The 23,579-nt window shown below is 37.9% G+C and overlaps 1 protein-coding gene across 1 annotated transcript; it reads right to left on the bottom strand.

Moving 5' to 3' along the window:
- Positions 1-210: 210 nt before the first annotated feature.
- LOC139980102 (uncharacterized) lies at positions 211-6,624 on the bottom strand. Its single transcript, XM_071991479.1, has 3 exons — positions 6,564-6,624; positions 3,246-3,391; positions 211-2,539 (listed from the first exon to the last, which is right to left on the bottom strand). The coding sequence occupies exons 1-3, from the start codon at positions 6,617-6,619 to the stop codon at positions 2,376-2,378; spliced, it is 366 nt and encodes a 121-aa protein (XP_071847580.1). The 5' UTR covers positions 6,620-6,624; the 3' UTR covers positions 211-2,375.
- Positions 6,625-23,579: the final 16,955 nt, after the last annotated feature.

Genomic DNA, 23,579 nt, shown 5'->3' on the forward strand with positions numbered 1-23,579 from the left:
TCCTCTCCTCCTCCTCCTCCTTCCTCCTCTTCTTCTTCTTCTCCTCCTCCTCCTCCTCCTCCTCCCCTCCCCCTCCTCCTCCTCCTCCTCCTCCTCCTCTTTTTTCCTCTCTTTTTTCTTTTTTGTTCTCTTTTTTGCTCTCCTCTTTTTCTTACCCGGGGGCGCGCGCCCCCAACGCCCCCCCCCCTGGATACGCGCCTGTATACTGTCAATTGCGTGATATAATGTTACATGTAAGGACGTCCAGAGCTTGTTTACGGTCAACTTCACATTAGCTATGTCCACTGATCTGTACACTAACAGTTAGTGTACAGATCAGTGGCTATGTCCGACCATGGTCCGACACAGCTATCGACGGTATATAATTTTCGCAGAATGAGACATTTGCAGCATACACAGAGGCAGTGTCATGCATGTGGACTCATGGGCATCAGATACTCCGGGTGCTGAAAAATCTTTCCGCGTGGATCTCAAAAAATGGATCCAAAGTCTGCGGCGTTTTACGTCGGTTTTTTTACTCGGAAATCTAAAAAAGCTGATGCTTTTGTTGGATGAGGTATAACTGCAACCTCCAACAACACAGAATTGTGGCATTTCGGGGAAAAGGAGTAAGATCGTTGATGTTTAATTTTGGCAGCTCAAGTATACGACTTTACACACTAAAAGTATTGTTGTGAGTGAGGTATACAAACAGTGACGTCACAGAGTCACATGATGTCTTCGGAATGTTTCAGGAATGTCTGAAATAGGTTTCATAAAAAGCTGACTTTTCTTCCCATTTTTCACGTATTTAACGTCCGAAATTGGTAAAGTTAATTACAGCAATGTAATTGGAGTGAGTTAAGGATTACATACATGCAAAATGGTGGGATTTTATGTTCATCGAAAAGTCTCCATAGTTGGTCTTTAATCTTGGAGTGACTCGAACCAGGGACCTTATGATTGAAAGGCACCGGCGTTAACTACAGAGCGAACACTCCACAATAATGTAATATACCCTGTTACCATCAAGTAACACCTTGTTTCTGGTACTCTATGTATATGGGAGATGTATAGCTTTAATTTCGGTATATATTTTGATATGATGTGTATTGAAGTCAATCACACATGATTTGGAGTAAAAAATAACATAAACAAAAATGTGGTTTGGTTTTTGTCTTCCACATATGTTCGAAAGAAATATTTTTGTCTAAATACAATTTCAATTATTGTTGCATTGCCTGATTATACTGGATTTGTATGTTATTTTTGCACATAGTTTACAAGTTTTATATTTTGGGGTTGAAATAGCAATAAAAGGTTTAATTCTCAAGATCTACAGAGCTCTTTTGGTTTGTTTTAATTTCCTCTCATGATTTCCAAAATTCTTAGATTACAAAAATATTTTAAAATAGCAGCTGCAATGTTGGAATTCGGTAGCCAGGTTTAGTGAATGAAGTGCGAATCCAAACGATGAAATTCAAAACTGCAATTGTTGTTGATACTAAGAAACTTTACATACCCCCACCCCTCCCTCCCCTCGCCGCCTCCAAATCAATGTTTGATTTGCAAGTAACTAATGATTCGATGCTATTCTCACACACCGTCGCCTGTTCAGAAACATTTTCTATTCGTCGCATACAGTTTGCTTAATTTAAAGTGATATGCGACCTGCCAAGCTTTCATTTTGGATGAAATGTTAGGATATATTGAACAGAATCCTACGATAACCTACTTAATACCATTCGGAACAATTTCTAATCGTTCTGACGAATTAATTACTTCTTTGGAAAGAATTAACTAATCGTAGCAACGAATTACTACCGTTAATTATTAGCAACGAATTAAACACATTTTTCGGAAGGGTCTAATAGGCTTTCGGTTGATGCAAATTTCGAAAAAGCGTTCTTATTTGTTAATCTCACAATCGGATTATTCATTCTTGAATATAACTGACATCGTTTCATTTCACATAAAAAAAGGTTTCTTGAACTTTCTTTTTCAATTAGAACCTTTTCAAATATGTGTTGGTATCAAACGACTGTTAGGCCAAGTTAAAAAGTTTCATAGCTCTCTCGTCGATAATGTCACTACCTTAAAAAGTACATCAATGTATACATTTCACATAGGATACAAACATTCGTGACAACGATGTTTGTGCCCCACCTCCCCATCCACCCCCCCCCCCCACCTCCTACCACCAAAAGGGGACACTTCTTAATGTATAATAAAGTGCATTTCTAAGGTCTTCATTAATGTGGGATACGTATATCTCCGACCCAGAATCGCAACCCCTAATAATGCATCACTGTGTTGTTATTTCTGCCCCCCCCCCCCCTAGCATGTAATCTTACACCGTAACATGTTACTTTCTTTGCCAGGGTTGTCTCATCTACTCAATCTCCGTTTAGGGAGTTTGATTTCTCGCTGTTAACCTGCGATGATGTCTCGTCGGAAGATGACGACGACACGTCCATACTAGCCACAGATAAAGTTTTACCCTTCTTCCATGACGATCTTGCTCTTTCCTGTCTGTGGATTCTTTTCTCTGTGTTGATGACTAAATTAAGAAACGAACGTTGCTATATATTAATGGTTCTCAATTTAAAATAGTTGATTCGAAGATTGTAAACAAGCATTGGTTAATATGTGAAGAAATATTTATTTATCAAAATAGTGCGGAGGATTATACATCGTAAGTCTCTAAATTGTTACGATGGTCGAAATCCATTACTGGGTAGGGACCGGGGGGACGGGGGGGAGGGGGTCGGTTATAACTATTTTGGGGCGGAAAGTGGGCAAGAGTAGAAGAAAGTGAATGAATTACAGAAAACTAACTGGGAAATATTCCACAGGACAGGTTTCTTTCTCTCTTTTTTAACCATGTAGAAGTATAAATGAATTTTTTGGCTGATTATAAAACGGTTGAGGTCGAAATTCGAGAAATAAAAAAGGAACTAGAAATACCTGTCCATCTTCGTTAGGATTTGGCTAATTAAAACTTCCGTCTGTATGTTCGGTCTCAAAAGTGACTATATGGCACTCAGACCGACTGGCCCACCCCACCCCTTAACATTTTTTTTAAACAACTTTTCATTGGTAGTATATATCACCTGCAAAACGCAAATAGATTTGTCCCCCCCCCCCCTCAATGTTGACCCAATTGACCAATTTCAATGCCAAAAAAAGGTGATTGAAGTAAATTAAAGGCGAGGGGTTATCCAACCCAATCCATACATGCTATAAGGAAGTTGGTTTATACTTACCGCTGAGAGAAGGCGGTGCATCATAGACAACCGGTGTCACCCGTTTTAACAAATCTCGATCAAAATTTCGGAATTCGTTATTTAGGCAAGTCCGTAAAGAAACACACTCTTGGCACGGCTCTGCTCTGTAAGGAACCGGCTGGAAACTGAAACACAGGAAGATTTTACAAATGTCAGTTAGGTACATAATTAGCCGTTGAGTCTTTCATTGTCACAGTCTCCCATTCGAAATGGAAGTCGTTGTTCCCATCAAATCATTCAAGAGAGTGAAGACTCGCGCACAAAGACACGTCTGATGCCGGTAATCTGACCTAGTTTCGAATGAGGTGTGACATAAGTGTTAGACACCACAATCGATCCCAGCAAATGCACACACAGCTTGCTACCGTCAGTAATTAGACACTAGTGTATATACAGTTAATACGTGCAGCTACGGTCATTACCCACAACACAGTGTACATAGCAGCGATGGGCATCTCAGGTCCAGATAAAAGATAACAAGGTATCACGTTTCATTACTCTCTGCATTTTGTAGCGACAAGAAAAAACTTCACTTGCAAGCAACGGAAAGTTAACTGTTTTTATATATATGTTTTATTAGAGAGGGCGGCACGCGGTTTGGGACGAGTCTTCAATGCCTTTAAGTGGTATGGCTATCACGGGCATATCCAAGGAAAGGGTATGTCTAGAAGTGGATCACTCTCTCCCTCTCTCTCATAAAATCTTTCTGTCACTGAAATAAGTAAAAAACGTAATTTTTCTTAAGAAATGTACACAAATAAAAAATGTACACAGTGGAAAAGTTGATTACCCTACGAGCGCGATGAGTAATCCTTACCAGGCGCGTATCCAGGGGGGGCTTTGAGGGCGAGAGCCCCCCGGGTAAGAAAAAGAGGAGAGAAAAAGAGAGATAAGAAAAAAGGGAAAAAAGAACGGGGAAAGAGGAGGAAGGAGAGGAAGGAAGGGAAAAGAAAAAGAAGAAGGAGAGAAAAAGGAGAAAGGGAGGGAGTAGAAGATAAACGCCAAGACACCGGGAAGAGAAAGAGGAACAGTCATAATTACAGCTCTGATCCCTATTATATACACAGGGTAGCCAGTGACGGATCGAGGATTTCGGAAGGGGCGTGCGCCTCAGCTTACCCCATACACCGACAACTCCATTTTTGACGTTTCCATTTTTCCTCTCTCACTAATGTATATATATATATATATATACTATATATAGTATATCATGACGCGTGTGTGTGTATGGACGCCTTAAACAATTGTAAAATTGTGCTATGAAACCAACTGTGGCTGTTCTTGAACTCGACCGAGTCGTCGGGGAACATGCCTTCGGTATTAGCCCAGGATCTATATGCGAACTGCACTAGACATATGTCTTTCGATGCAACACTGTCTGTCTTGCAGAGTTAAAATGTTATACAACGCGAACTGAATGCTAATTGTTACCCACCCCTAGAACCGTAACTCATACAATGAATCTAAAAATAAATTCCGCATGCGATTTGAGAATTGAGCACATTTCCTGTGAATATCATGTATTGGATCCAAAGGCATATCATTGCCGGCGGGAGGGGGGGGGGAGGCGACGCACCCATCACTTCTTGAGATTGTTCCCATCTGCATGAAAACGCGCGCCCCGCAACCCTACGCCCACCCCTCTAATCGCTTCCCGATGAGTTACAAAACCAGACCCATCGTATACAAAAGTCTACTTGGAGTTTTTTTTTCTGCAGACGCCCATGCATTTGCCATGCCCCAAACTAAATTTCTAAGCCACGAGATCTAAAACTTAAGGATGTATGGGAGCATCATTGGGTCTGGGAAATGTTGTTTCCGGCGATCTGGGAGGAGTATTTGCCAAAAATTTCTTGTGCGCTACGCGCGAACCCATGGTCGCGCTCCGCTTAGATAGTATCAGAGAACAGACACGCGTCCCCACCGCATTATCCAAGACTGATCTGCGCCCATGCACCAATATGTCAACTGTGTCTGAATTTTCGAAATTTCCATGACAAACATTCCTAAACATGGAGGTTTTTCTGCATTGGCTGTCCATAGATGAAATTTTGTGCAACATTATGGGTATGTTTTTAAGTGAATTGATTTCACGAGAAGTATGAATTTTCAAATTCTGAACGAATAATGGGCTTTAAACCTTGAAAAGTGGGGCTGACGGGTATTGTGGGCCGCGGCATAGAATCACCTACAAAAGCAATGATCCACAGGAGATCTGCGATAAGGTCGAACATGATGTGTGACTGGTGACAATCTTCACAAAGGTTACGGATGGAGAAAAAAAATATTGGGAAAAAACTTGGTTACTCAGGCAATAGTGAACATCTAGTTGGTCATTTTCAAGCCCGAGATGTGCCATTTCCGGTGATCTGGGTGTGTCAAAACCAGAAATTTTCCTGTACGCTGCGCGCCAACCAATGGTGGCGCTCCGCTTAGATGGTAATTCGCGCCCCCGGGTAAGAAAATCCTGGATACGCCCCTGCTTACTTTAACCATTGTTTTCTCATGGAACGCTAGTTTGGTAGTTAGTTGGATATCTGCCAAGGAGACTCCCAGTCACCTTGTGGTTACGTTATGAGTACAGCAGAATAGAAAGGGAAAAGAGAGTCATGACCCTCGTATGGCGACTCTTATGCAGTATAGGGAAGTTGAGGATGTACACACATTCTCCACTTCCCTATACTGCTGTTATCTTTCCTATTTTGCAGGGAAATTGGTGGCAATGTCTAGCAACATTTTACAAACACATTGTTACAGCGTGTGAAATAGAAAATGAAACCGAATTCAATCAGTTGATAACTTGTTTGGATTTTTCCGGCATAGGAAATGACCATGAGAGGAGTATCTAATAAATGTCTATGAAGAATGTCTATGATATAAATTAACATTGATTGCATACAACGTTAAAAATATATCGCGTGAGTATTCTATGACTGTTTAAGGGCAATATCTGTTCCGGGTTTGTGCTCTTCACTAAAAACCATATGCCGCATTATGACATAAACAATGAAGAATATAGATATATATATATATATATATATATATATATATATATATATATATATATATATATATATATATATATATATATATATATATATATATAATTGAAATCGTAATGAGTTGGAACATCCAGAACAGTGAAAAAACTTCCAAATAAATATATCTACGGAAAGCAAGATAATTTCACGTTCCTTTAAATCTTGAATACGCCGTGCAACAAATGGGATGGGCGATACCACAAATCAAAGATAATTCGTAATATCATGGTTCAATCTCCAAAATTGAAATGCTTACCTGGATGTTGTCGCAAATTGCACGATCGTTTGTTTCTTCGGATTCCAAAGATTCATAACGCATTACATTCATAACGAAATACTATATACGTCACCTATTTCTGGTATTTTAATCCCGACAAAAAAAGGAAAGAAAAGTTTAAACCCTCAAAATCATACTTTGAAAGAAAAAAATATGATGACTTTATTCTGTACAGAAGGAGGGGGGGGAGGAGCAAAAATCTTGTTGACATATATTTGTTATACAAAAATACTGAAAGTCAAATATGCCTATACCAGAACGTATTGGCTATAAGGCTATGACTATAATATATATAGGCATACAATGAAACAACTCAAATATGGTCTCATTCATCATCTTCCTTTGTGTTCAAATCCTTTGAATTCACATCCTTTGTGTTCACATCCTTTGTGTTCACAATAGAACATGCATGTGGCATGAGACCGTATAAACGTGAGTTTTATCGGGAAGATAAAGTGCTTAATTAGAGAATTATCTCCTACTCTTATTCACAATAACCGTAAATATATGCAACTAAATACCAGTTTCGAATTATACACTATATGATACCTTACATCCTTTCATATATTACTTTATCTACATATAAAATCAAACCATTTGTGTGTGTGTGTTGGCGGGGAGGTGGGGGGGGGGGGGGGGGGGGTAGCGAGGCCTTTTCCTGGTGACAGGGGGTAGAGTGGTATAAAGCTGGTGCTGCAGGGAGTGGAAGGGTGTAGATTAACTCCCACATATATCTCCTAAAAAAGGGCTGAGCCTTTGTTGATCAGAGGAAAAGGCAGCACAAATATTATACATGTCAGGAATTACTTTGAAAGTTCTTTGGATTGAATATCCATCTTGATTCTTGTTTGTTTGTTTTAAGCAAATGATTGAAATAAAAATATAACTTCAACTCAGTCCTCCGGCCACCCCTGAATTAAAAGTCACTAACATGAAGACTTGAAAGTAATTGTAAACAATTGCAGCAAAGGCTTAAACTACTTTTTGTGTCACAATTGTGAAATAAAAATTTAAAAAATGAATACTTACGTATAGTTTCTTAAAGTTTTCCTTGATACTTCTTCTTCTTCTTCTTCACTTCTTTTTCTCGATCTATACAACCACGCAACGCTTATCTCATGCAGTCTATGCTTTCCAGACGTCTCCTTTTAAAAATGTAATACGTACAAAGAGAAGGGGAAAGATAAACAACATTTAATCCCTTTCATTGTGAATATATCGCAGTACAATTCTTGACTTGGGTCCTTCTGAACATTAGCCTATTGTTATTAACCACTCCTATTGTTGGTGTTTTCTATTACGTTTGAATCATCCTTTGTTTGTTGAGAATATGAAGAATGAATTGGACACCAGCAACAGTCCACCAGTGAAATCAATACCCAGTGTATTGTTGCTAGTGATTATTTACTCAGTGGAGATATATACAGCGCTATAAGATTTAAGAGAGTTGGCCAATATACATCACAGCCACTTTGAAAAGTTTCATCCTGTAAATTGTGTCAATATTATTTTCCACTATTTCCGTGGTAGGCAGCGACCTTGCATCGATGACGACAGACGTCAGAAGTTCTGTGAGGACAGTGTTTGGGGTCGAAAACGTTCGTGGGCCTGCTGAAGGGGCGACCATGGGTGCGGGTGGGCCTTCTGAGTGGGCCAGTGAATGGCGCAACCATTGAGTGATCAATCGAATACATGTTAAAATCACAAATTACATGGGAAGTGAGTAATTTCGCCTTTTATTTGAAAAAGAAAGAAAATGAAATTGTCAACTTTAAGATGCAACATGGTATGACGACATTCCCCAAGCCCTGCTTGTGAATCTCCCACTCGACCACTACACCCTCACATCCCGTCCATTCACTTCCCATAAATGGTTTTGGGTATAACCGAAACCCTCAATTCAAGACCCACTGTCCGTTCTGAGAAACTGATTGTGCAAAACAGCTGCACGCCTCCATCCCTGGCTCAAGGCTATATGACAAATATTCCCTACCATCGACTCACCATAACATTAAGAGAAATAGAAACATTTAGCTGTGTGAAGATGTTTGTATCAGCACATATATGCCCCACTCTATACGAGGTCGTAAATTGGCCTAACGCCTGTAAAACAACTAAAGCAAGGTGCGCAACCATCTTGTCTATGTAGTAGGTTGGGTGGGGAATGGGGTGGGGAATGGGGGGGGTGGGGAGGGCTATGATATTAAGTCGTCCAGGGAAGGGTTCTCATAGCAGTCGTGCCCCATGACCTTTGTGAATTGAGTAAAGTGGCGGATGCTGAGAAACAACGTTGAATGAATTAAGAATTTGCACCTGCACATATCAGGCCTACACCACAACCACCACATGTTATAAATTTAATTTATACTGTACACTTGGATATTTTGTATTATTCTATCTGCCATGGGGAGGGGGTGGGTGAGGGGGGCTTAGCTTCTAGCTTCCCATTCTTTTGACTTCCCCATATGTATACGTAGAGAAAGAGCATGATAGGCTGTCAAGCATACAATTCAACATGCACACAGGTAAACACCGTCCATACAGAGCTTCGTATATTAGCTAGGTTACATACAGTAGACTGTATATATATATATATATATATATATATATATATATATATATATATATATATAATATATATATATATATATATACATACATAACATATACGATGATGTCATCATGTTATTTTCATACCAAAACAATAATTTGTTTCAAACTTTTCCCTTCACACAATATTAAGGAACTCAAATTATATGTAAACAATAGTATTGAATATAAAGTGCATTCAGTAATAGGATCCACCGTGCTGATTAATCTGGCATGGAGAGAACAATTCAGCTTAAAAGGTCTTTTACCCTGAGTAGGAACCCTATACAGTCAAGTCATCGGTATACAAACCGATGAACCGTAACTGGTCGAGAATATTTTGTAAGGTACTCGAGATATTTTCAATACTGAGTTAATTGCTGGCTTCGAAGAGGGAAGTTAAATAATTTGATGTTTCACGCCAACAGAAATTAACGACTGCAGTAACACTCACTATTGTAATATCATCATACGTTTTACACATATGTAACTGACACAACTAGTGACAAGCACTCGACGGTACGAACACATCACACCAATTCTACATGATCTACATTGGCTGCTAGTGTACTCCAAGTCTCGGTTTTAGATTATGGTGTACACTTTTAAAGACCTCGACAATTCAGGACTCATCCAGGACCTTCGTTCTCAATCCAAATACCCACTGGTTGTGTCCACAGTTAAAACGTCTACTTGTTTGTTGAGAAATGGAGAATGAATTAGACACCAGTCCACCAGTGAACAACAATTCACCAGTGAAATCAATATCAATATAAGATTCAAAAGAGTGGGTCAATATACATCACAGCCACCCTGAAATGTTTTATCTTGTAAATTGTGTGTTCTGTGAGGACGGTGTTTAGGATAGAAAACGTTCGTGGGCCTGCTGATGGGGCGACCATAAGTGCTGGTGGGCCTGTGGGCGGAGTATTCTATAGTTGTACACTGACAAGACCGAAAGTTGAATGGGTATCAAAGTTCGAACGCCCCTAAAATAACTTTCGTCATGTTGCAGAAAGTTAACCTAGTTTAATATGCCATTTCAATCGAGAAAAAACGTCAAGACAGTGCTTTACTGATCAAAACACTTTTATGCCATTTGATCGGCTTAGGTGTTCGAATTCTCGGTTCCACCATATGCTGCCTAAATTATGTAGAAAATGTCACTCAATAATATATTACAACTCTGTGGCTCTGTTGGCTCCACTTGCATATATGTTATTGTCTGAGCAGGAGTGGTGAGCCATTGTAGCCGGCTACACGGAAGATCTATTTTCTAGAATGTTTTCTACAATTTGGCCCAATTATTAGGCATTCTATGTACCAAAATAATAGCTAATGACAATATTAACCGTTAAGATAGCTGTTGTATACTGGAGGTCGACCCCCTCCTAATTGTTCCGTTATATATAATATATAATAAATAATATTATAAATAAATAATTAATATATAAGACAACACCAAGATGTATCATTCAATTATATCTTTGTTGTTGTTGATAATTTGTCTATATTTATTCGATATCAACTTGGCGCAAACTATCTGTGGATCGGACTGTGCTTGTACTTGTGATGGCAATACCTTGGACTGTAGTAGCCTGGGATTGTCAAACTTAACCGTCTGTGGACCATTTGAGGACTTCGAAGTGGTAAACTTTACCAACAACGATATAACTGAGTTAACTACAACTTTATGTGGATGCATCCATGACTAGTCAAAATCAAATAAATTCAGTAGCAGTTTCGGTTCGGCGTTGTCGATCGTCATGTGAAACTTACCTATTAAATCTCTCACATAACGCACTTCAATATTCATCTAAACGTGCACTTATTGTGGATTATGATCGTATCAGGGTGGAACGTTTACTAGTAATAGATCTGTCGTTTAATAACATGGAATATTTAGAGCATGGATTCATTTCTTTAAATAACATTCGCACCATACGATCCCAAGTAACTTTAGCAATTGACTTGTCCTTTAACAAGTTATTATTTGTTCATCCAAGTGCTGTCCTTATCGATTTTTCGTTTGATGAATTGCATCTTGTGTTAAATAACAATAATCTTAGTAATTTCAATGTCTCTTCATTTCTTGATAATGTCGGAAACGTTTATGATTATTACGTCATCAATCTTTAAAACAACAACATTTCTGGATTTCATGAAGAGGATATCGAATATGTTTTCCATGATGATGTTAACCTCATCCTAGATGGAAACCCTTGGAATTGTGATTGTAGTCAGAGATATGTAAGCTTAACCACATCTCGTCTTCGAAGATTCTTAAAGGATGGTATCTCAATGGAACCGATTTGCGAGGTTCCGGAGTTTGTGAATGGACGTTCCCTATTATCACTTTCCGAGAACGAACTTGTCTGTGAACCAAGGCTTAACCAAAATATTAACCTAAACGAACGAGTCAATGCTGGGGACACACTGCAGTTAACCTGTCCTGTAATTGGCGCAGACCCACCGATCGCGAATGTTGATTGGCAGATTCCTTCAGGAAGTCCCGCCCAAGGAGAGGAGACGTCATCAATCCATGTTCGGACCTGTCTCAATTGTTCGCTGGTAATCAACAACATACAGAAAGTCTTGGAAGGTGCCTACCAATGCACTGTTTCGAACGGGCAAAGTTTAACCATCGTGCAGACGGTAATGGTAGATGAAGTCATGACATCGGTAACTGAGGGCTGCAAAACACTGATCTGTACAGATCAGTGCTGCAAAACGACTTCGTTAAACGAGTCACGTGACCCTATCTTAGCACCCAAACGCCCTCTATTAATTGTTGTTATATTTCTTTCTGTTATTCTGGTCATTGTCGTTGTTTGTCTTGTAGTTGTTTGTTATAAACTATACAAAACAAAAGAGAATGATATCCCGCTGCCACAGAAGGGTAAGAATGAAACCTCCCAAAATGCACCTGGTTTACCAAGATATGACGTCAGTGTGGAAAACAAGGCCTTTGATGACGACAAACAAGAGGATGGGTACATGAAACCAAAAAGTTCAAAGACTAATGAAACGAAAGAAACTGAAGATATTTATGAACTCGATGAAATTAACGGTGCTGTATACGTTAATTAATGACAACAAATCACTTAAAACTAAACAATTAAATAATTTCTGTACAGAATAAAGAATAATAAAGACATTTGTGTTCTATAGCGGTATCCTGCTCGGTTCGGTAAATTTTCAAACATACCATCTTTGAACAGCTATTGAGTCATAAACTATATTAAATAAACTGACCCAAGTTGTCTCAAAACATGATATGTTTTTAGTAAAGCGTTTGTCAAATACGGTAGATTGCAAATGATGGCGTATAACTTTTCTTTAGGAACTTAAGGAACATTTCAATTCAATCAGTCTGAAGTCAAGATGGCTGAATGTTCATCAAAGCAAGTATTAAAACAAACAAGATTAATTGTGTGATAACACGGTTGGTCTTATTCATCATTTACTTCTGTTTTTGAAAGAACCTCGTTCTTCTAATGCTAGCTGTTAATCATTCAAGGTAGACTTTTCAAACTTTCATTGGAATAATAGTCAACAATGGCTGCTTGATAATCAGACGCTTTTCATAATTACTTTTCTGGTCTGAAAGAATCCGTTTCTTCTCAAATGTATTCATTAACTAGGTAGTTTGATTCTTAATATAAAATGAATTAGACTGAATTTTGACTTAAACTTTAATCTATCAACAAAATATACGAGTCTATATCGTAAAAGGTTTATTATCATAGCTTTTTGCCCGATAGAGTGACGATATCTTATAGCCATTTTATGTTTCACTTTCTTTGTTTTTACGCTTAGTTTCTAATTCCAATTCTTCTTGAGCATACATTCAGTTTCCTGTCTTTAAAGGGCTTTGTTTATCCAAGATTCGTTAACTCTATGACGAAGTTATTTTGTTCTATTAATAGTGTATGTCTACATCACAATCATGCGCGCATCACGATATCTACTAGAAATGAAGATACCTGTTTAGTAAGTGTAAAGGAGGATATTACCTTGTGACATGGGCGGGATTACGGGGGGGGGGGGGGGCAAGAGGGGGCATTTGCCCCACTTTTTCCAGGACCTTAGTTTTTTTTTGTCGTTTTTGCAGACAAATGTGCACAACCCTAATCGAAATTATTCCCCCACAACAGCTCTATCAAAATAGGCCTATTTGATTCGAATCTAAGTCGAATTTGTGATTAACATAGTAGCATGAAGCATGCAGAATAACTGGAGCTAGAGCTAGCACATGGTTCGCAGCACAGGTTACGAATCCGGAGCTAACAAACTAGCGATTCAATTCTGCATGTGATGAATCCGCGGCATGTGCTACATCCTAGCTTCAGGAATTGATTTGAGATTGAGATTTGAATTGAGAAACGATTTACGAAAGCCAAATTTGCATATTGGGTATATCAATAATTAAATTCAATATACTGACACATGACACCCCTCCCCCCGTGTAATTCAACAATATGCAATGGCAATGCAGTTTCTTTACTGCTCGAAATCCTTGAATGATGCATGCAAATCGAATAATGTAAATTACAAATTGGCACTAACACAGTAACACATTAAATACATTGTTACAGTATACAGCACTCGGCAGTTTCGGTAGGGCCGATAAAATAATGTGCGGCTTTGAGTTCCGTTTTCGGATCTATTCTCGATGATGAATGAAACACTTACGTTTGGTTTTGCATAAAAGTGGGGTGGGGGGGTGAAGGTATGTTCAGCCCCCAATATTTGCCAAGTGCTCCAAGAAGTGGGGGCCGCGGGGAGAATTTCGAAGTGGGTGCTGAACATATTCTTGATCGGTAGAATGCACAATATACTAATAATTTTAGGGGGAAAGAACTGTCTAGATGTGATTTATTGTTACCAGAGGTGTTATATTTGCTGATCTAGGATTTCCCTTTTGCTTAAATTTCGACGCTCCTTGCCAACCGATGATGGCGCTCCGCTTAGATAGTGACGTATATCAAAATTTGTACATCACCATCTGACCATACGTTATACTATCAATCCTCTTCAAATTTTTAAATGATAATTAACTATCTAGATACAATTGCAGACATGAGATCCATATTTTAAGGATGGGTACATGCCACTGATCTGTACACTAACGTTAGTGTACAGATCAGTGGTGCATGCAGCTTAGAGCACTCGGGAAGTGCAGTTTCCGGCCATATGGAGGGTTTGTAAAGCCAAAAAATTTCTTGTACGCTCCGCGCCAACCGATGGTGGCGCTCCGCTTAGATAGTCTTGATGGCAGGTTTGTCCCCCCACTTTCACAACTCAAATCCCGCCCCTGCCTTGTGAGTTACCAAGTGGTTTCACGGCTGACCAACCTCGGGGTTTAAACTTGCTTTTTGATGAAGCGTTCTTTGTACCACTCACTAGGGCCACTGCAGGATCCTGAACTGTAAAAACATGATACTGAATCCTTGCGGGACTCGGTATAAACACCTCGTTACACAGCAAATATCGCTACAAAATAAGTCTTTAGTTAAACTAGGTTAAAATGGCTCTTTTCATAACTTTTTAAGTATAGTACTCAGAAAACTATCTATTATATCATTTTGAAGAATATGGTGTCCTCTTTACAATGATGTGTCGTTATTTATTATGCGTGTGAACTAAACCCCGTATTTTCTAATCTGAGAAAGTAAAAACCACTTCGGAAAGCAGTGAACGTCTTTAAAACGTCCCTATCTCTCAATGCTTACATTGTGCTTGCTGGGAATGAAGTAAAGTTCGTTAACTCCTCTCTCTAGTGATATAAAATTCGACTTGATTGGTCAATATTAAGGCTCGTACTTTTCACCAGAAAATCAAAAGCATCGTAAGAAAGTTTTGAGGTCCTCCTTTACGTGGCTAATCTGAACACAGCACAGTGTGCAGTGCTCCACTGCAATTTCGGAGAGGGAAACCGAAACGCTTCCTGTGCGTATACAACAGCGATTAATTCTCCGACAACGGGCCGTTTATAATTTCCATATGAAAACAGTTCATGTTTGCCTATCGCTTAGAGCATGAATTTTTGGTGGACTTTGGTAATATTATGTGCGGTTGGTATGATATATGTGTAGTATTAACTGCCAACTTGGTACACGGAAGTTAAATACATATATAGTATACAGTATTGCATAGTATATAGTTAAAGGCTACATATAAGTGTATAGTATTTGGTGAATTATTTCCGAACGCAACGGTTGTGATTAAAAACGATTTTTTATTCTACTACCATTAAACAATCTGACAGGATCATTATTACAATACATCGATGACATTGTTACAGACTTTTCAAAATTGTATTATTAGGAAGGACGATTCAAGATGTATTACTCAGTTATTTCTTTATTGGTGTTACTTTTTACCGTTTTATTCAACGTAAACTTTGGACAAACTCTCTGTGGATCTAACTGTCCTTGTTTTTGTAGCAATGTGACGAGAACGTTGGACTGTATTGGTTTTGGACTTTCAAACTTCAGTGTTTGTGGATCACTAAGTAACTTTCAAAATGTGAACTTTACCAAGAATGAGATATCTCAGTTAGAGACAAGTTTGACTAAATGCAGCTACGACTTTAGTCATAATCAGATAAATTCAGTCCAAGTAAATTGGCTATCTGGTTCTTCTCAATGTGGTAAATTGCACTTAGACCTTTCACATAACGCAATTCTTCGTTTATCAGAAAGTGCAATTATTTTCCAATTTTATAATGAAGCAGAAGCGGTACGCGTTGTGATCGATCTGTCATTTAATAGGATAGAGTATTTGGAGGAAGGATCCATCTTCGTATCAGAGGTGTTTCCCAACTATAACGTTGTGGTAATACTAATCGACTTATCTTTTAACAGGATACTATCAGTTCATCCAACTGCAATCCGCGTCAGTGCTAGTACATACATCAGGGTAATCCAACTTTTATTAAATAACAACATTCTTCATAACTTCACCGTCTCTTCGTTTATTGGTTATAGTATTGACATTGAAGACTATTACCTCATCGACCTACATGGCAACAACATTTCTGGATTTCATGAAGACGACATTGAAAATGTTCTTCATGATAATGTTACTCTCATCCTAGATGAAAACCCTTGGAATTGTGATTGCAGTCAGAGATATGTAAGCTTAAATACATCTCGTCTTCGAAGATTCCTGAACTATAATAACTCAGTAGAACCGATTTGTGAGATTCCAGCCTTTGTGAATGGACGCCCTCTGTTATCACTTTCCGAGAGTGATTTTGTCTGTGCACCGAAGGCTGATCAGAATGTAAATCTAGATGTACACGTCAATGCAGGAGACACGTTAAAGTTAACCTGTCCTGTAATTGGCGCAGACCCACCGATCGCGAATGTCGATTGGCAGATTACCACGGGAAGCCCCGCCCAGGGGGAGGAGATGTCATTAATCCATGTTCGGACCTGTTTCAATTGTTCCCTGGTAATCAGCAACATACAGAAAGTCTTGGAAGGGTCTTACCAGTGTACTGTTTCAAACGGGCGAAATTTGACCATCGTACAAAAGGTCACAGTAGCTGACGACAGTACACCGATAACTGCAGGCTACACAACGACGTCGTTCAACAAGTCACCTAAGACTGTAGGAAAATCCAAACGCTTTCTATTAATTGTTGTTATATTTCTTTCCGTTATTCTGGTCATTGTCGTTGTCTGTCTTGTAGTTGTTTGTTATAAATTACACAAAACAAAAGAGAATGAAATCCCGCTTCCACAGAAGGGTAAGAATGAAACTTCCCAGAATGCACCTGGTTTACCAAGATATGACGTCAGTGTGAAAAACAAGGCCTTTGATGTCGACGTAGACGAGGATGAGTACTTAAAACCAAAAAGGTCAAAGACGAAAGAAACTAAAGAAACTGAAGATATTTATGAAGTCGGTGAAATTAACCGTGCTGTATACGTTAATGAATGATAACAAATCACTTAAAAACTAAACAAATTAAATAATTTCTGTACAGAATAAAGAATAATAAAGACATTTGCTTTCTAGCGGTGTCCTGCTTGGTTCGGTTAATTTGCAAACAAAGAAAGTACATTGCACTTTCTTTGTTACAAAGGGACCAGACCAGAAAAGTATCCACTTATTTCTGGTTCCTCTACTTCCATCTCACATATATATTATTTCAATACTCTATATTTACTGTTTACTGTATTTGATACCATCTATATTTATCCTATACTGTTCAAAATGTAAAATAATGAAATGTAGAAAATAAATTCAATTCAATTCAAAACATATCATGAACCTTGAACATCATTAAACTGACCCAAGTTGTCTCAAAACATGATATGCTTTTAGTAAAGCGTTTGTCAAATACGGTAGATTGCAAATGATGGCGTATAACTTTTCTTTAGGAAGGAACATTTCAGTTTGATCAGTCTGAAGTCAAGAATATTGCTGAATGTTCATCAAAGCAAGTATTAAAACAAAGAAGTTTTACTGTGTGATAACACAGTCGGTCACATTCAACATTTACTTCTGTTTTTGAAAGACCCTTGTTCTTCTAAAGTGAGCTGTTAATCATTCAAGGTAGATTTTTCAGACTTTCATTGGAATAATAGTCAACAATGGCTGCTTGATAATCAGACGCTTTTCATAATTACTTTTCTGGTTTGAAAGAATCCGTTTCTTCTAAAATGTATTCATTAACTAGGTAGTTTGATTCTTAATATAAAATGAATTAGACTGAATTTTGACTTAAACGTTAATCCATCAACAAAATATACGAGTCTATATCGTAAAAGGTTTATTATCATAGCTTTTTGCCCGATATAGTGACGATATCTTATAGCCATTTTATGTTTCACTTTCTTTGTTTTTACGCTTAGTTTCTAATTCCAATTCTTCTTGAGCATACATTCAGTTTCCTGTCTTTAAAGGGCTTTGTTTATTCAAGATTCGTTAACTCTATGACGAAGTTATTTTGTTCTATTAATAGTGTATGTCTACATCACAATCATGCGCGCATCACGATATCTACTAGAAATGAAGATACCTGTTTTGTATGTGTAAAGGAGGATGCTACCTTGTGAGTTACCAAGTGGTTTCAAGGCTGACCAACCTCGGGGTTTAAACTTGCTTTTTGATGAAGGGTTCTTTGTACCACTCACTAGGGCCACTGCAGGATCCTGAACTGTAAAAACGTGATACTGAATCCTTGCGGGACTCGGTATAAACACCTCGTTACGCAGCAAATATCGCTACAAAATAAGTCTTATATCATTTTGAAGAATATTGTGTCCTTTTTACAATGATGTGTCGTTCTTTATGATGCGTGTGAACTAAACCATGTGCTTTATAATCTGAAAAATTTAAATACCACTTCGGAAAGCAGTGAACGTCTTAAAACGTCCCTATCTCTCAATGCTTACATTGTGCTTGCTGGGAATGAAGTAAAGTTCGTTAACTCCTCTCTCTAGTGATATAAAATTCGACTTGATTGGTCAATATTAAGGCTCGTACTTTTCACCAGAAAATCAAAAGCATCGTAAGAAAGTTTTGAAGTCCTCCTTTACGTGGCTAATCTGAACACAGCACAGTGTGCAGTGCTCCACTGCAATTTCGGAGAGTGAAATCGAAACGCTTCCTGTGCGTATACAACAGCAACGGGCCGTTTATAATTTCCATATGAAAACAGTTCATGTTTGCCTATCGCTTAGAGCATGAATTTTTGGTGGACTTTAGTAATATTATGTGCGGTTGGTATAATATATACGTAGTATTAACTGCCAACTTGGTACACGGAAGTTAAATACATAAATAGTATACAGTATTGCATTGCATAGTATATAGTTAAAGGCTACATATAAGTGTATAGTATTTGATCAATTATTTCCGAACGCAACGGTTGTGATTAAAAACGATTTATAATCTGACAGGATTATTATTACAAGAAATCGATGACGTTTGTTACAGACGTTTCAAAATTGTATTATTAGGAAGGACGATTCAAGATGTATTGCTCAGTTATTTCTTTTTCGGTGTTACTTTTTACTGTTTTATTCAACGTAAACTTTGGACAAACTCTCTGTGGATCTAACTGTCCGTGTTCTTGTAGCAATGTCACGAGAACGTTGGACTGTAGTGGTTTGGGACTTTCAGACCTCAATGTTTGTGGATCACTAAGTAACTTTCAAAATGTGAACTTTACCAAGAATGAGATATCTCAGTTAGAGACAAGTTTGGAAGAATGCAGCTACGACTTTAGTCATAATCAGATCAATTCAGTCCAAGTAAATTGGCTATCTCTTGCTATCCAATGTGGTAACTTCAACTTAGACCTTTCACATAACGCCATTCTACGTTTATCAGAAAGTGCAATTGCTGTTCTTATTTATGGAACGGCGGAACGCTTTGTGATCGATCTGTCATTTAATAAGATAGAGTATTTGGAGGAAGCATCCATCATCGTACAAAACTTGCGTTCCAGTTATATTGAGAGAATACTAATCGACTTATCTTTTAACAGAATACTATCAGTTCATTCATCTGCAATCCGCGTTATATCAACAAACATCAGGGAAACCCATCTTTTGTTAAATAACAACAATATTCATAACTTTACCGTCTCTTCGTTTAATGATAATATTAGATCCGATGAAGACTATTACCTCATCGACCTACACGGCAACAACATTTCTGGATTTCAAGAAGAGGACATTGAAAATGTTCTTCATGATAATGTTACTCTCATCCTAGATGAAAACCCTTGGAATTGTGATTGCAGTCAGAGATATGTAAGCTTAAATACATCTCGTCTTAGAAGATTCCTGAACAATAATAACTCAGTGGAGCCGATTTGTGAGATTCCAGCCTTTGTGAATGGACGCCCTCTGTTATCTCTTTCCGAGAGTGAGTTTGTCTGTGCACCAAAACCTGATCAGAATGCAAATCTAGATGTACACGTCGATGCTGGAGACACGTTAAAGTTAATCTGTCCTGTAATTGGCGCAGACCCACCGATCGCGAATGTCGATTGGCAGATTACCACAGGAAGCCCCGCCCGGGGGGAGGAGATGTCATTAATCCATGTTCGGACCTGTTTCAATTGTTCCCTGGTAATCAGCAACATACAGAAAGTCTTGGAAGGGTCTTACCAGTGTACTGTTTCAAACGGGCGAAATTTGACCATCGTACAGAAGGTAACAGTAGCTGACGACAGTACACCGATAACTGCGGGCTACACAACGACGTCGTTGAACGAGTCACCTAAGACTGTAGGAACCTCCAAACGCCCTCTATTAATTGTTGTTATATTTCTTTCTGTTATTCTGGTCATTGTCGTTGTCTGTCTTGTTGTTGTTTGTTATAAATTATACAAAACAAAAGAGAATGAAATCCCGCTTCCACAGAAGGGTAAGAATGAAACTTCCCAGAATGCACCTGGTTTACCAAGATATGACGTCAGTGTGAAAAACAAGGCCTTTGATGTCGACATAGATGAGGATGAGTACTTAAAACCAAAAAGTTCAAAGACTAAAGAATCGAAAGAAACTGAAGATATTTATGAACTCGATGAAATTAACGGTGATGTGTACGTTAATCAATGACAACAATAATAACTAACCAAATTAAATAATTTCTGTACAGAATAAAGAATAATAAAGACATTTGCTTTCTAGCGGTATCCTGCTTGGTTCGGTTAATTTGCAAAAAAGAAAGTACTTTGCACTTTCTTTGTTACAAAGGGACCAGACCAGAAAAGTATCCACTTATTTCTGGTTCTTCTACTTCCATCTCACATATATATTATTTCAATACTCTATATTTACTGTTTACTGTATTTGATACCATTTATATTTATCCTATACTGTTCAAAATGTAAAATAATGGAATGTAGAAAATAAATTCAGTTCAACTCAGTTCAAAACATATCATGAACCTTGAACATCTTTAAACTGACCCAAGTTGTCTCAAAACATGATATGTTTTTAGTAAAGCGTTTGTCAAATACGGTAGATTGCAAATGATGGCGTATAACTTTTCTTTAGGAAGGAACATTTCAGTTTAATCAGTCTGAAGTCAAGATGGCTGAATGTTCATCAAAGCAAGTATTAAAACAAAGAAGATTAATTGTGTGATAACACAGTTGGTCTTATTCATCATTTACTTCTGTTTTTGAAAGATCCTTGTTCTTCTTAAGTTAGCTGTTACTCTTTCAAGGTAGATTTTTAAACTTTCAATCGAATAATAGTCAACAAAGGCTGCTTGACAATCAGACGCTTTTCATAATTACTTTTCTGGTTTGAAAGAATCCGTTTCTTCTAAACATGAATTTATTAAGGTAGTTCGATTCTTAATTTAAAATAGATTAGAATGATATTTGACTAAAACTTTAATTTATCAACAAAGTATATGCGTCTACATCGTAAAAAGGTTTTTTATTATAGTTCTTTTGCACAATAGAGTGACAAAATGTTAGCCATTCTATGTTTCATTTTCTTCTCTTTTTATTGCGGTTAGTTTCTATTTTAATTTTAATTCTTCTGGAAGAATTGAAATCTAATTAATATACCAACAGTGGTTTGTTAGGATAGCTTTCACTGATTACAAGTAAACAATGAGGTTCCATGATAGTCAATTTTAAGTGTTGGCTTAAAGAGGGCAGAATACCTCATGCATATTTATCGAGACGAAAAAGGTCCAAAGCCGGGCAGTGGGTGGGGGTGAGGGGGGTGGGAGGCGTGGGTAAGCGTGGGAAGAAATCGACAAATGTCAAATTAATTGCCATGTGTCGGTTTCTTGTGTTTTCATTGCACGACCAGTATCACATGTTCTTTTCTATCGCTCTGATTGGAAGAAATCGAAATATGTCGATTTAAATTGATATATGTAAGTTTCTCGTGGTCTCATTGGACGATCAATGTCAAATGTTACATTCTCTTGTGCTCCAATTTGACGAAATCGACATATTTCGAATTCAATTGACATACGTCAAATTCAATTGACATACGTCGGCTTTTCGTGCTCTCATTGGACGATCATTGTCACATGTTATTTTCAAACGCTCCGATTGGATGAAATCGACATGTGGGAAAGACTATACAAGCCTTGCTATGCTATGTTGACTTTGGCATTGATAAATTAAAAAGCTGCCCGGTAAGGTTACCCTAGCTAGTTTGCAAAGATAGTGATACTTACAACACAATTAAAATGGATATCAAGATACTACTGGTCCTTTATGCTGTATTTCCCTCATGGTTATGGTTTGCAATTTTGGCATTTATGCAAATGTTGATGAAAAGAACGGTGTGAACATAACGTTTTCTAATTTCAACTGGGGCCTATGAATATGCATATATATAATTTAATCATAGCACGAAACCGACATATGTCAATTTTAATTTCGACAAATGTCGATTTCGGGACTTATGGTATACACAGACGTCGATTTCATCCAATCAGAGCGCGAGAAACTTACATATGTCAATTTAATTCGACAAAACGGAATTGAAATGACTCACGCGCAAAAACGTTAAAGTTGTAGAGAAAGTTCACGTCATATGCCGATTAAATACTACATATCCCTTTGAATGATTTTTAGCAGCATTTTGTTGTTGACAGCGTTGGTTGACACAAGACTGACAGTCTGAGTGCAGCATTTTAAGCAAATGACATTAAGGAAAGGAAACGGAATTATCATAAAAGTACTTGAACGAAGTCATTTATAATTGTCCACAAATTTACTCCATTACGTTCAAAATAATATCTAGCGCTACTGTCACGTGACTGTGAATCATCCTGTACACTAATCCTGTACATTAAATTGCGCTTATTGGTATCCCATTAATCGTTGGTCGAAATTGTTCATCAGAATATAAGCCTATTGACTGTCTCAACTAACAGAAGGAATGACCAGAAGTATTTAACGTTCTGTCCAGTCTCAGAAAATCAGAAAATTCCAAATTTAAACGCTCTTATAGCACCAAGAAAAATCTTTTAAATCAGTCAAGAAATACGATACATCAATTTTGTGTTAGGAATTGCCATTCACAAGTGTAAATAACATGTGTCATTATCGCTTGCATTTGTTTTAAATTGGGTATTATGGTTCATTTCTATTGGGGTGAAAGGCAAGATGAATAGAATAGTTCATTTATTTGATGCCATTATCACTCTAATTAAGTTATGTCAACAATTAATTTTGCTTTGCTATTTCTATAGCGACCAGTAGTACAAATAAAGCTGTAATGAACCTAGACCACAATAAGCACTTATTTACAAGATTTCATATTGAACCGACCTAATTTCTTCGTCCTTCTCTCGCCGGCCCCCAGGATGTTTCATCGTGTGAAGTTCGCAATGTTTCTTTCAAGTTCGCAACGATGACTTAGTCTTCCTTCCGCTTCACTCAAAGCAACCATA

This window comes from Apostichopus japonicus, chromosome 14 (genome assembly GCF_037975245.1).
Source record: "Apostichopus japonicus isolate 1M-3 chromosome 14, ASM3797524v1, whole genome shotgun sequence".
Classification (NCBI taxonomy): domain Eukaryota; kingdom Metazoa; phylum Echinodermata; class Holothuroidea; order Aspidochirotida; family Stichopodidae; genus Apostichopus; species Apostichopus japonicus.